Source organism: Tauraco erythrolophus, chromosome 26 (assembly GCF_009769465.1).
Source record: "Tauraco erythrolophus isolate bTauEry1 chromosome 26, bTauEry1.pri, whole genome shotgun sequence".
Taxonomy (NCBI): Eukaryota; Metazoa; Chordata; class Aves; order Musophagiformes; family Musophagidae; genus Tauraco; species Tauraco erythrolophus.
The window spans coordinates 4,184,995-4,199,706 of NC_141490.1; the positions used below are offsets into that span (position 1 = coordinate 4,184,995).

At 40.5% G+C, this 14,712-nt stretch overlaps 1 protein-coding gene across 6 annotated transcripts in view; it reads left to right on the forward strand.

Annotated features, from left to right (window-relative positions):
• The first annotated feature begins 1,738 nt into the window (after positions 1-1,738).
• The window catches only part of GRAMD1B (GRAM domain containing 1B), an 89,315-nt gene continuing 76,341 nt past the window's right edge, over positions 1,739-14,712 (forward strand). For all 6 annotated transcript variants that reach the window (XM_086626808.1, XM_086626811.1, XM_086626812.1 and 3 more), the window contains exon 1: positions 1,739-2,100. In XM_086626808.1, coding sequence (XP_086482934.1) covers positions 1,739-2,100 — 362 coding nt within the window. The remainder of the gene's footprint in view (positions 2,101-14,712) is intronic.

Consider the following 14,712-nt stretch of genomic DNA (forward strand, 5'->3'; position numbering starts at 1 on the left):
CTTCTTGGACTTCAAAAAGCTGTTTTATTTGACTTTTTTATTTAAGTGTGTGTGTAGACAGCATTCTGCTTGTGTGCGTGCACCTGATGCATAGATACCAAGGTGACAGGAGCTGTAGGAATTGATTTGAAAAATAGCTCAAGATATTAAGTTACAGGATGAGCAGAGCATAAAGGATAGTACAACACAGAATATAGCAATTGAGGATTTAAAAAAAAATATTATTTAAATGTTTCCTTTCCCCTTGTTCCTGCTGTTGTAAATCTTCCTTTTCTGACAAGTTACGTATGTCCTAGATAGCAGGATTTGATGTTCAAAGTTCTTGTGAAGTTTATTTTCAAACAAAACTGAGGCAGTCCATGCAAGAAAAACTATTTTGATTTGGGTTGACAAATATTTTCTAACCTGAAACTAATATTTTTAAAGATTCAGGCTGTTGAACAATGAAAACTAAAGCTGTGTCAAGTTGATTTAGAGATGGCTTTTTTCTGACTGCACTTGAAATTCACACAGCTGAATTCTGGTCATTTCCTTAGAGAATATAAGTTCCTATGTAACTTTTCCACCTGAAAATACAGCTTTGTTCAGGAGCATTCAATGAAACGCGGGGTATCTTGATGGAGAATCTGTCACATTGTTTTCCCTGAATTTGGTTTCATTACCAGAGTTTTGCAAGGCTTGTCCTGAGACTGCTCTTCCTCCCAGTGCTTGACCCTTTGTAAAGCTTTCCTTAAAGCATTAAATGCTTGGAAGTTTTTCATGTCTGTGTCCTGGTCTAAAATCTGTTCTGTGTGTCTAATTGTCTTTATGTGGTGTCTTTGGTTCCTGGACCTGAGACCACCCATCATCCACTGTCATTTTGGAAGCAGCATTGCCCTCCAAGAACTCTGAGCTTTCGCTTGTGAACCTGAGCTAAAAAATCAACTAGTCTCCCAGTTCTGGTGCCACCTGCTGCTACTGCCTTTTTAGCTATTCCTCAATCCTCCTCCTCTGTGAGCAGTCAATGAGGACAAAAAAAACCCTAGTTGTGAAGGAAGGCTGAAAGTACGAGTTGGCTCGCGCTCTTCCTGTGTAGTGCGGAGTTGTCTGAGCAGCAGGATGGAACAAGGGGAAAGCCTGTCCAATCGACTTCTCTAGCAGGCTATTGTACCTTCTTAACCTTTTTTGTTTGGTTGATTTGTGGCAGCAGCATATTTGGTAATATAAACCCTACCTCTTTGGATTAAGAGTGCAGTTATGCTTGCAACAGCTGCCTGTGTATGTCTCACCCGCTACAGAAAAAGAACATGCTGCTCCTCCTACTTTCTCCTGACTTTATCTAGTATTGTTGCTTCCCTGCCTCTCTTTGTTTCTTTTTCTGACCTTCTCACAGCTCCACGCCGCTCCACTCCATGCTTGCTTCGTCTCTTGAGAAGACTGCAGCCCCAGGAGACTTTCTTGCTAAACCTACTGCTTAGACCAGGCAGGGGACGGACCTTGTTTTGTAGAGAGGAGAAGGAGCAAAGAAACCTGAAACTGGTTTCCCTTGTGGCATGTCTGTCCTGAACATCCCTCCCCCCTGCCCTGCTGTTTGTTAAACGAAAGCACGTGAAGAGCATGAGGTTTCCTGCTTAAGAGGGAGGGCAGTACTGGACTGGGTGAGGGAGGAGGAAAGCAAGTTGTGGTTTTGTGGTGTAGCTTACACCAAGATCAGAGCTAGTGTGCCTAGGGGTGGGAGCAGAAAGAGAAAGGGCATCTGATGCCAGCTGCCAATATGACAGAAACCCTGCAGCTCCCAGCACTGCAAGTCCCAGAGCAGCAGGTGGTGGAGGGTGGCTGTGCCTGGTCCAGTTCGTCCACCCCAACCCTGCGCAGGAAGCGCTTCAAGATGAGGCGGATGAAGAACGTGCAGGAGCAGAGCCTGGAGGCCAGCAGGTATCAGGATTCTCCTTCCTCCAGCAAGGAATACCTGCAGCTCCCATCCATTGAAATCACCCCCTCCAGTGATGAGGACACTCCGTGGTCCAACTGCTCCACACCCAGTGCCTCCCCGCGGCGCAAGCGCTTCCTCCTTCGGAAGTGGCTGCGTGTGAGAGAGAAGAAGGAATACAGTGAGAGCAGGTATGTTTTTGGCCACTTTCCCTTCCTTGCTTCCAAGAAGAGCCTGTCCACAATAGATAGGGTCTGTTGTTCCCCTGGAAATCTTGGCGTACTTCTCCCTGGGACTTTACGCATTCCAGCCAGCAGGCGAGGACAATGTAGTTGGTTGGACTTGTCAATGCCAGACCAAATGGCCCAATCCTGAGGTGCAAACAGTAGGTATGTTAGAAACAGCAGTGCTAGTTTGGTCCTCTGTACCTTCTGCAGGTAATACAGAGCTGGTGAAAGAACTTCCTTCTGAGTGAGGGAGACTGTCCTGAAAGAGTGGGTGATAAGAGTTAACCTCATTAAGGTATTAAGATGAGACAATTGAGAGAGAGAAGGTGACCTCTGCTGGGATTACCGGGGCGGAGGTGGATGATGCCAAACCTTTGTCAGTGTTTCTTTGGTGATGTTCATTCTTATCTGCTGAGACCTTTTCCAAAGTCCTTTTTGCAGTTACTGACATTGGGAGTATGTGAGGACAAGAGAGGGAAACAAAGCAGCCTTGTGGCTGGCAGGTGGGTCTGCATATCAAGATGTCTGGGTTCAGTTCTTGGCTGCTTGCCAGACCTGAAAGTCACCCAGCCTTTTGGCTTAAAAGGGGACAAATAATTCATAAAGACCTCCAAGAGCTTGTCAGCGCAGGAAAATTAATGCCCAAGGAGTTATTTTGTGGCCATACAAAAAGAAAGCTATGTCTTAAGTAACTCTATGCAGGTGCAATCAGGGTCTGCAACATGCAGTGTAGTTTAGTCTGCAGAGTGGAACAATCTACCTTTCCTGAAAACTGAAAATACAGAAGACATCCTAAAGGCTTCTCTGAGAGATTGGTGCATTGTAAATCCTTGTACTATCTTAGTGTGGGGCCACTTTTCCTTTCTCAATTTGCAACTCCCATGCAGCCTGGGTGGGTTTTATGCTTGAAAGTATGTATGGCACTTCCATAAAAAAAGAAACTTCTCTTAACTGCTTCTGCCTTCAGCATACTAAGTTGTCTGCTGTGTTGCTTGAGTGTTTATAGGACAGAACTTTTTCTTCTAATATCCACTCTGATTATGTGGTAATTCTTGTTTCATGAGGTCCTTTTAGCAAAGTCAATCTGTCATTTTATTAAATTTTGGGGAAGTTTCATCAATAAATGCATGCCATAAAGGATTCGATAACACCTCTATTAAAAAGTTAACACTGAAAAATGTCTTAGTTAAGAAATATTACTGATTTTCACTTAGCTGTGGTGATAGAAGTAGTGATTCAGTTATAGCACAGAAAACAGGGGAAGGAAAATGTATAGGGTGTATGCTAAAGTGAAACATCAGATCTGAAGTTCAAGAGAATGGCTTTTCAGCTGAAGGATTTCATTTGGATTTATTGATGGTGAATGTGTTTTAGACAGAGGTGTGAATGCATAAGAAATCTTACTTCATTCCCGTACACGGTATCTCCAAGGCTATGCTGACAGCTTGTTGCTTATTAAGACATTTCTTCCTTAACCCTGGTTATGTTTTTGAAGCAGTGACTGGAAAAAAAGCTAGTGGTTGATGCGTTAGGTGGCATTAGCATACCAAAGCCAGCATGGATCCTCTGTTCTTATGTAGCAGGCTCCAAAACGATCCCTTTTGCAATGGGAAACATGTTTTCAAATGGAACTTTTCCCTTTCTAGTCAAGAGAAAATCGAAAACCAGTTTGCCTGTCACTTTGTGCCGAACCTCTGAGCTTGCAGAATGCAAAGATCGTCATTGGACTTCCAAAACACAGCAAGGATGGAAAGAACACAGAGAAAGCGGGATCTGTGGGGAGTTAGTTACAGCAAGTGGTGAATCCTAAAGGATTTTGTGGCATTACTTTAGAAGAGACTAGCAGCTAGCATCGGAGGGGGGGTGGGTGTTGGGGGTGTAGTAAACCTTACTATGCCCTGAGGCAGTTGCATATGAAACCTTCTGAAATAGCAGGGCAGGAAACTGGCTTTCTGTGAAGCAGACCGATACTGCCTGTCTACCTTCACCTACTTTAGACTTGGTCATCTAGAGCACTGACTCTCTTGAAGCTGTTTTGTTATGATGTAGCTGTTTGTAACAGATGCCAGTGATGTGATTTACTGTGCTATTTAGTTAAGGGCAACAGGGACTACTGTACTAGAGTAAAGGCTGAAATGCTTCATCCAGCAGATTTTCCACCAAGCCCTGTCTCAGGGTTGAGCTACAGCGATGATGCCTGAGCTGTTCAGCTAGTTAATTGTAACATGGTCATAACAAGGGCTCTCAGCATGGTCAATGTGCCACACAGCTGCTGGGAGTGCAGGTACACTAAGGAAAGGGAGCAGACATCAGCATGTGCTTCCCACCAGAGAAATGAATGCAGTTTGCTTCCAGTCACTCTGTCTTTCTAGTAAATTGTTGTCAGGCAGTTCGATTTTTTTTCTTTTTGGAATCAGGTAATCTATACCCCCATTATGTGGCCAAATACCTCCTTGTTTGTATGGCAGGATTTTCCCAGGAAAGCTGGTACTTGAGAGAGCAAACTGTGCACCAGCCGGCTTACTCCAGTGATGCATGCGTTGCTCACATGCCCCTGAGCAAGAGCAATAGCTCTGTGACCATTAGCATACAGTAAGCATCCAAGTGAATAAACAAACTGCTTTTAGGACTCGAAAAGCTGTCTGTAATGCACCAGGTCTGATGAACACTGGCTGTTTTTTTTTATCCGGAAACTCTAGCCTAGGAAATTTTCTATATCACTGGTTAGTTTTTAACAGACTGTGTAATTTCAAGGTTTGCTTAACTGCTGACTCTCTAGAAGCTGTTAGGTGGCTGATACTGGGAGCACGAGACTGTTTATTTCTTTTCGTTAAACGTAGAGATGGCACGTAAGAGCCTTGCTTGCCTATGACAGTGTTGTTCAAGGTGACAGAGCAGGAAGAAGCCGTTTCTCAAGGGTAGAGGTTTCCCTGTGACTTGTCCTTGTACAAAAGCATGATAATCCAAACTGCAGGTTTGGTGCTCTGGGTGCCTACACAGATGACTAATAGGGTGGGTTTTATGAGGGATGCAGACAGCTTCTTACCTATGCTCCTCATCCATCATTTCCTACCCAGGTAATGATAGAAGTTATTTACCTGCATCCAGCTTTATAAAGTGTGAGCCCTGCACACAAGTGCACGAATTTTTTAAGGCATGATGATATTTCTTTCCTTACAGGCTAGTAGATGCAATCTGTTAGCATTTTGCCATGCGCGTAATGAATGTGCGTTACTGATGTGAGGATGAGAGTGTATCTGCTTCAATTTATTATTTACTTGTTAAAGCCACCTTGCTAGTAATCTCTGGAACTGCATGGAATTCTTGTGTAAGGCAGGAACTGCTGAGGGGTTAGAGGACTTAGAGTTGCTCTCCTTTTGGCCTGAGATGGGAAATCCTGTGCTTGCACTCTTCTTTTGGCAGAAGCTGAGAGTGAATAGGAGGGCCCTGCACTAGCATTGCCTGCCTTAGGTTCCTGTGGGAATGCTCAACATGTAATATTTGAGTTATGGTAAATCTTTTGCTCATAAACAGTTTTCCATGAGGCATTCATGCTGGGAAAAGATTATACTATATACTAGTGGTAATGTGAACTTGCTCCCCTGCTGTGGGAAGGAATAAGCCAGAATGCCAAGGATGGTAAAAGGTTTGAATTATCTTTTACTCGTTGTTATTCCATGCTGAATTTGCTCTTGCACGAGGTCCTGGAAACTTGTCCTGATGGTTGCAGTCCTTTCTTGGAGGTCCCTTTCCCTTGAGCTCTCCAAGATCACCTGGTTTGTCTTCTGTTAATGCTTCTCCAAAAGATAAATTTGTTTGGTCATTCACAGTATCCAGACTAGCTGATAAGGAAATGCAAAATGTTGGTGCTCCAAAGAATTGTTAAACTCATGGTGGATTTTGTTGGATCAGTGGTCAATAATAGATTGTGCTATAGCTCTTGACATTTCTAAAGATGAGTGTACTCAGTTTTGTCTTCTGCTGGAAACTGACACTTACCGAAGTCCTAAATGACAGGTTCAGCTAAAGGGAAAGACTCACCTATATCCTAAAATGCCTTTAATGTGAGTTAGTGAAAATGAAGTATATTATTGGAAGCATTCCAGCTCATCTTATCTTTGGAAAGGGTATGTGCTGAGGAGATGGAGGTTTCCTGAGCTGCCACACACATGACCATACAGGTTTTGCAGATGAAATCATCATAGCTTATCTGACAGCATGAAACAAATCACCCATTAGGACAGTCTTTAGCACTGTTCTGCATTGTGCTGTGTGGCTGCTACTATTCATGTTCTGTTGCAGAAAGAGGCAAAATTTCTATTTTTCCTTAAGGTAAAAGTTCACTTCTGAAGTCTCTTGGTCACCCTAGTGAGATAAATCAGTTAACAGTGAACTGCTGAGTTGTTACAAATAATATTTTAAGCACAAGTTCCAAATTAGTGTTTTAGATATTGAGTTTTCTTATAAAAATAAATGAATCTTTAATTTCAAGTAGTTCATAATGCTTTTGCTTTCCTTAAAAAAATAGAAATTTGCTCCATTTCTGGGAATAAATTAATGCATTGTTCACCTTTTTCTTCTTCCCATACCTAGGAAAAATATTGTGGTGTTTTCTAGAGGAAAAAGCTCTCATGAATGCCTGAGATAGGGGAGAAAAATCACATTATGAAGTAACTGCTAAATATGAAAAAAAAAAACCCAAAAAGCTACAAGAGTGAAGGCTATAGAGTCTTTCAGATCATGGAAATATGATCCAAAAAGATTACTGCCTTTAATATTAGTGGCAGTGTTTACTAACCTTGGAACAAGTACTTGATGAAAACTGGTAAAGCCCTGTGCTGCTTGTGACCGAAGAGAGGACCACAAAGGCATGGTGGACTAAGGTGGTGTTGGCTTCATGCCATACAATTCCAACATGTGCAAAATGAGTAACTGTAAATTTTGTAGTTCTCTGTTTCTGACTTTCATGAACTTCCATGTTTCAGTTTTAGGTCAGAGGAGAGGAAGTGGGACTTCTCCTCTGTTAGAAGTACAGGAAGTAGTAGATGTGTGTGTACTGACATTATCAGTGCGAATAATCAGTGCGATTGCTTTTGCTTTTTCACGTTTTGATAAAATTCTTCTTGAAATCTGATTTGTGTGAGGAGCTGACAGCTCCATAGGGATTTCACAATGGAAGAGGCAAATAGATTGCATTTATTTCATGTTCTCCTAGTAGCTGGAGTTGGTTAATTGAAGTTTTTGGGAGGACAAATGTCAAACATGATGTATTTTGAAGTGTAAGGAGGTGTTGGCAGAAACTATTTTGTTACATGTTTTAATACTGTCCCAAGTTTTCAGAATATGTTTCTTCCTGTTAATATCTTAAACTATGTTTAAAACTAATTTCTGAAGAAAATCAAAGCAATGTGAGTGATTTGTGAATATCCTACGGATTGAATTTGGGGATTGAATACTCAGTTGGGTATTTAGCTCTTCTTCGTACTCTTCCGCATCTTCAAAGTGAAAACAGGAAAAGGTTTTGTATATAGATCTTCTTGTACAGCCCATCTTCTCTGCTTTTGGTGGCTTTGAAAAGTCCATACCACATAAGTGGAAGTTTGTGCTTCTCTCTTCTAATCTGAAATGTGAGAGTGCATCGATGATAGCGTAGTAGCAACTCAGTTACCAATGTAATTTTTTCTTTTTGAACCTCAAGTTTGAAAGACTAGTTCATACCTCCAGTGAACTGATATTTTTTTAAATTGGTGCATTCATCTCTTCTGGAGAGTACTGATGTACTGTTTGCTGTGACTCCAGGTTTGTCATTTGCTTGTAATAATGTGTGCCACGTGGTTGTGAGTCCCACCAACTCTATTTGTTTTGGCTGAATCTTACTGCCTTTGTGCAGTAGTTTGTGGTTTTCTTTTTAAATATTTGCCTTTCAGTATTTGTGTGGTTTAGGATGACCAGCCACACAAGAGTATCAAAATTGGCTAATTTACAAACGGCCTGGAATTTACATGCTGTTGATCTTATCTAGTCAGCAAATATTTACCATTGGACCGTCTGAATTGCTTGTCTTACACAGCACTGTGCCTGTCAATGGGATTTAACAATTAATCATCATTTTCGTTACCACAGTTGTTTTCCCCTGGATTATGTTTTGAAATTTGAGCTGTTTGTTGTTCCTGGGTGAATATGATGTTGACGAAGGAGCTTGCCTTGACAGCTGTGAAGGTTAGTGTTTTCTGTGGTGAAAGCATAGAGTGAGAGGAGAGAACTTGCCTGTCCTGCCCCTTGTAACCCTTCCCAGCAAGGAGAGAAGATGACTTTGCTGCAGATTCGGACTGTGGCTCTCCAACTCCGAGTGCAACTGCAAAGAGCACAGTGCTAATTATGGCCATGGTCTATATGATGTATGCACTTGGCCCTTATCTTTTTTGATCACTACTAATGGGTTTATACTGTAAACATTGCTTTGCAGCCCCTCCCAGTCTATGAAACTGAGTTATTAAAAAGATACAAAGGTCTGGAGTAGGAAGTGCTGTTTTGGTTCTTGGGAATGCACTACCTGGAGCCTATCATACTGCCTGCATGCTCTAGGTTTAGGTTAAAACAGGTGCTTGGAAGTTTCACTTTCCAGTTGTGCATTCTGTTTGTTGCACTGATTCACTGCATGAGCTTGGGTACAGATTTTCCTCTTGCCTCTGCGTATCCCCATTTCAACTTCAGCGAAACGCACACGGAAACAGGGTACTTGCCACCTGTTGGAAGGAACTCTTTCACAGTGAGTCCTTAGATGGAGCTGTATACAGAACGGGTGCTGTGATCCTTAGAAATGTTGCGATATCTGCCTCCCACAGGGCTTGGTATAGGTTCAGCAATTGTCGTTTGCTGAACATGAGTCTTTAACTTTTAAATAAAAGCTGGTGTTAGCTCGCTGCCTTGGGTGTTAAGGGCATGTTTCCCCTGACAACTTTATGCTTGCATGTTGGAAGTGGAAATTTGTGGGAAAGCCATATCACTGAAGTTGCTTTGGCTTTTAATTTGCACACTGATAGCTTTAGGTCTTTCCTAAAAGGACAGCCCTTTTTGATAAAGGGGGAGACTGTTATCCCTTGGAATTTAAGTCAGCGATTACCCATCCATGTCCCTTACCCTCCTTTATGTATCCATGCAACCATAGTAACACAGTGCTTTTGATGGCAGGAATTTAATTTGCCAAGGACAAGGAGGTGCTGTTAGGCAGCTGGGGCTGGGAAGTCTATTTCTGCTGTTTCATGAGGAATATGAAAGGGACTACTTCGTGGGAAGGATGAGCAGAGCAGGAGGGTGAAACTGAAAGATCAATTTGTTGTATTGTCAAGCCCTCTGTGGGGAAAAGGTGCAGAGGGACCTTTTGTGACACACCTGAGGCTTTGAAGTTCAATCTAGCTTTATTATCCTGTGTTTATTTGCAAAGGAAAGGGGCATGAACACTTGCCAGGAGAGTTTTCAAATGAAGACTGCTTGCACATGGTGGAATTCACTGTCTAAAATATACCATTTTCATTACAGATCTTTTAGACCTAATTAAGAGTTTTTGCTTAAAATAATGGATTTTGGCCATATAAATATACCATTTAGAAGGCATGATGTATTTAATTTCTTTGCCAGCTTGGAAGTAACCGTAACTCACACCAGATATTGGTACTGCTGTACATTTTCTAGTGGTAGTTCTTCAGACATCCTAATTATTTTGTGATAGGCAGGTAGATTCAAGTCTTTGTGCTTGCAGCTGTGAGGATGAGAAGAACCGTGTAGTTGTTCAAATAGCCAAAAAGATTAGTAAATTTTAACTTGATGCAAGTTTACTGTTCTATTGATTAACCTGCATATCTTTTAGTTCCTAAATCTGTTGATGAAAATATTCATGTATTGTAAGATTTCATAAATAGTAGCTTATAGTAGCTTTTAGTTCTAAAAACTATTGCCACAGTTGCTGAACATAATTGAAGAATATATGTGTACTTGATTGACAATTGTCTACTATTCTCCTTTTTGAAATGCTTAATACTGAACCCAAGGCCTGATGAATACAGGGGTTAATTAAGCAAAACAAATACAAAATACTAACCTGGGTTCAGACCTGAAAACTTAGCTAATAGCTGTGGATAACAGTAGCCTACTGAAGGCCACAGATTTTTATGAATAATTCTCCCAGCTCATTAATTCATTCTGTCTGCCAGGATACAGCCATTTCTTTGCTTGCCCCGTTCATTCATAACTGTTGAAAAAATTTCCTCTGAATAAAACTCTGTCAAACACACACGCAGATACAGAAGTGTGGTGGACTTTTCACCCACATCTGGAGGGTACAGGAGTCCCAGAAGGCTCTTAGTGTGCAAACATTGACCTGAGTGTCTGAACTTTGTAAAGTCTGGACAAATATCTTCTAGAAGACCTGATTAGCTTTAAAAGCCTATTCATGCATAAAATAAGAGATCTTGGCCCTGCTTTATCATTCAGAGACTGAAATCTCAGAATAAAATGAGACTTTTTTTTTAAAAAAAGCAGGATGATAAGAACAGTACAAAATCTAGTTTATAGCTTGTAACTTCCCAAGACCAAGTGTGAGAGAAATCCTTAAATATTTAAGATATAAAAGCAAGTTTTGCACTTCTTTAGTACCTGCAGTCTGTTCATGTTCACTTCTGGCAAGATTTGGAAAAGCTGATTCTTTTATGTAACTGTGTCATGAGTTTTCATCGAAGTACATGGGTCATGAAGTCAATAAAAACTATTTAAGGCTTGTAACAAACTACAGATGGTAGAAAACAAAGGTGGTAATAAGCATTCCTGGGAATATTTCTGTAGAACAGTGGTGTTTGGGTCTTCCGATGTGGTGCAAGATGAACTGGCAAAGCGAGCAGATATTGTTAAGGAAATGAGAAATAAAACATTGAATACAAATCCAGTTTTGAAGTCATTTGAAGATTTGTTTTCCTTTATACGCCTATCAAGATACACTGTTGTTGGTCCAATGATACAGAGCTTCTTTCACTCCAAAATTTACTTATTTTTCTTCAGTATACAGAAGTCTTGCAAATAGTGCAAAATTGACTTTTTTCTCATCTCTAGATTCAAAGAAAGTGTGGGAGGTGTGTGATCAGAACACTTGCTTTTCAGTCAATAGATGCTTCTTTTGTACTTGGGCTACCTGGGTAAATTGCTTGGGATCAATGAGATGGAGGAGCAGTGGAAGTAGACTCTTCAAAGATTTAATCGTTAAAAGGCATGGTTAATCTGTGTTTAAAACTCTTAATCACTTTCTAAAGTAGTAAGTAATGTTATGAGTCTGCATGAGAATTGAGGAGAAACCACAGGGCATAAGTCTTAATGTTTAGTGTCTTTGAAGTTATAAGAAAGGTGCATGCTGGGCCTGTGTACCCAACCATTTAAGCCTTGTCTAAATTCAAGTTTATTGTTGCTGAGCTTTGGTGTGAGATAAGCTTGTTTTGCTGGTTTCCTGAGATTTTTAACTAGCCTCCTGTGTAGATCCAAAACTGACATGACTGTATCTAAAAGCTTCCCCCCATATTACTCTCCAGTATAAATCATAACTTCCTTATCTCCTCCTATTATCTCTGGTGTAACACAGTAACTTGTTATACCATCTCAAAGGAACACTGTCTTCTTAAAAGTAGGTCAACTTAAACCGGACTGAGAAGAATAATAAAACAATAGGCTCTGCATTTCAGCTGCTCTATGCTTTTTAGGAAATTTAACAGCCACACTGTCTAACATCCAGAATGTTGAAATGATTTTTCTTTGTGCGAAAATCCCACAAACCTTTGCAAGGCTTCTGTGCAAAAACACTGTTGTAGTGAAACATGGTTCATGTTGGATACCATTAAATAAAGTACGAGTAGGTGTAAACTGTTTTCTCTCTCCTGGTCTGGGTTTCATTGCTTGCAATCTTTTGTTCACCAGTGACAAGGCAGTAAGATGTTGTACTGCAATGTGTTGCAATACCTGGATTCCATTAAATTTTAAACCTGGATTTGGAGGACTTGCTGAAGGAGAAATTCGATGGTGGGGTGGTGAGCACGTGAAGGTTCAAGGTTCATCTTGTATAGCTGTCCAAAAGTAAACTCTCACATGAGATTACTGGCGTTGCAGCTGCTATTGTTGAGCTGTGATTGAGTGTTCTCCTCTGGTAAGTTTTGTTATATCTAACAAGTAGTTACAGAAATAGTTCCTGCCATACTTTCTCATATCAAAATGATGGTGATTCCTTTGAATTAGGAGGGAAATTAGGAGTTCCTTTTGCGCTCTTTCCAAACAAGTTCACTGGGCCATAATTGAATTTGTAAGTACAGGAAAGATGTTTCTTTGCTCTTGGGGGTATATTGGTCTTACCCAGCTGTTGACTTATACCTTGAAGCTAATATAGAGTGCTTATTCTGATTATGCTTTCTGCTGTGAGACACTTAAGAAAAGAATGACTAAGTATGTAGGTGTGGGAGCATGAAATTAAATCTGTTCCCTTGCTGAGAGGCTTTTGCAAAAATGTTTACCTGTCTTGGCTCTGATGGTAAAACTATATGCTGTGCAATGGGGAAACAAAGTATGCTCTGTGGGATTGTGTGTGCCCACACAAGATGCATACCTGTGACTTCAATGTGATGCATATACTTTAAATCTGTAGCTGAAAGTTGTGAATATTTCATGAGTATTGTGGGTTTGTGTCCAACCACAAAGGCTAATTTCTATATTATTTACTTGAGGATTTTATAAACACCTATCACTAATTACTATATTCTGAAAGCTTCTGCCTGCTCTCCTTTCCATCTTAACAGTAAAGAACAATTTTCTGCCTCATGTTCTGAACAAGCAGCAAAAATGGTGGATGGTGCCAGGTGTAGCACTGTGACCTCTTAAATGTTAAGTGGGTGCCCAAGACAGCTATTGTGTTTTTCAGAAAGGTTATGTTCAGTAAGATGGAGTCCTTGAAGATCTGAGAAGTGGTTGGTCAAAATCAAGGTGGTTGAAAATATTAAATAAAAATAAGACTTATTGGCTTTTTTGTTTCAGAGGAAACTACGAACCTCTTGGGCAAAAACTCTTATCTCAAAGGGGAAGAGAAAGTCCCTCCCCTTCTCCTTTTTTTGAATATAAAAGGAAATGGTCATGTTAAAGAATTGTAATATACTCAACTTAAAACTATGAACATTCTTCCAAGAAAACTAATTGGAAAAATACTTTGTGGGTCTTAAATTGTTACATAGATAATTTATGTAACATAAAATTTTAGGGTTCAGATCCCTAAAATTTTATGTTACATAAATTATCTATGTAACAAGTTTTAGGGAATTTTAGGGTTCAGATCCCTAAAAAGTGAACATACAGGCTTGTTAGAGCTATTTATTTATACATATTTGCTGAAGAAATGCTGTTTAGTACCAGAGTGTGTAGTTCTCGTGTGTCATTGAGAACTGATTTTAGTTCTTTCCCTGTCTGCTTGGCTGTATTTTGCCATTCCTTGGAAGTATGAAGACAAGATTATCTATAAACTTCTAAACCTTTTCAAGTATTTTCTCTATTAGTATTCTATGGTGGTAAAGGTAATCTTTTTTTGCATGAGACTTGATTTACTCAAGTCAGTACACTTGCTACTGTTTGAAGTGTCCTTTCTGTAGTTGGGCTGTAAAGTGTTAGTGTAGGTAAGAGTAGCTATCACTTCTTTATGCAAGCATAGAGTACACCTACAGAGGAAAAAACATTTCTGTGGTGGTTCTTTTTGAAAACTTAATTGAGGGAGAATATTGTGGAAATAGAAAGAAGTGAAAGAATGCTTCTTGCACAGCAGAAGCAAGTGTTTTCTTCCAAGAGATAGGATCCTCCTTATAGTGGTTAAAAAGATCAAGGCCAGGTGAAAAACCCAAACCAAACAAGTTGACTTCGTGGAAAAATCATTGCAGTGTTTTGGTACTATGTTTCCCCCCAAAATATATATTATTGGCTGAGAATTATTGCTCTTCAGAGTGAAAAGATGCAATCTTGTCCTTCTTGACACTGTATGTGTATTTCTGAGCCTGCAGGCAATATGATGTGCAGATCTGTGTACAGTGCAGTAGAAGCTGTGATTGTGAGCATGTGTATGTATACCTGAACTAGTTTGATTTCAACACTTTAGGTCCTACCAATAGTGAAGCCCACAGCATTTTTAGCACAGCCTGTCTGCTCAGGCAAGTGTACCCAGTGTCTCAGGTGGGACTGTGCCGTTTGTGCTAAAGCTGTGTTGCCATGACTCCATAGCCAGTGGTAGCCAGGTGAAGTAGATTAGAGCTGGCCCAGGAACATCTTTGCCTTCTAATCTGTCACCTGAAGGCAGAATCAGACATATCTACTGCTCAGAAGGAAAGCTCTTGCAAAGCAATGAGGCTATAAAAATGAGAAGCAGAAACCCTGGTGAGTCCCTGGAGCAGGTAGAGGATGCTAAAAGGGAATGTGGCTAATGCCATACAGCAGATGTGCAGGGTAAAAAAAAAAGTGAACTCCAAGCCATCGATTTAAAGGGGAAGAGTGACATCTCGTGGGCTCAGCACGCAA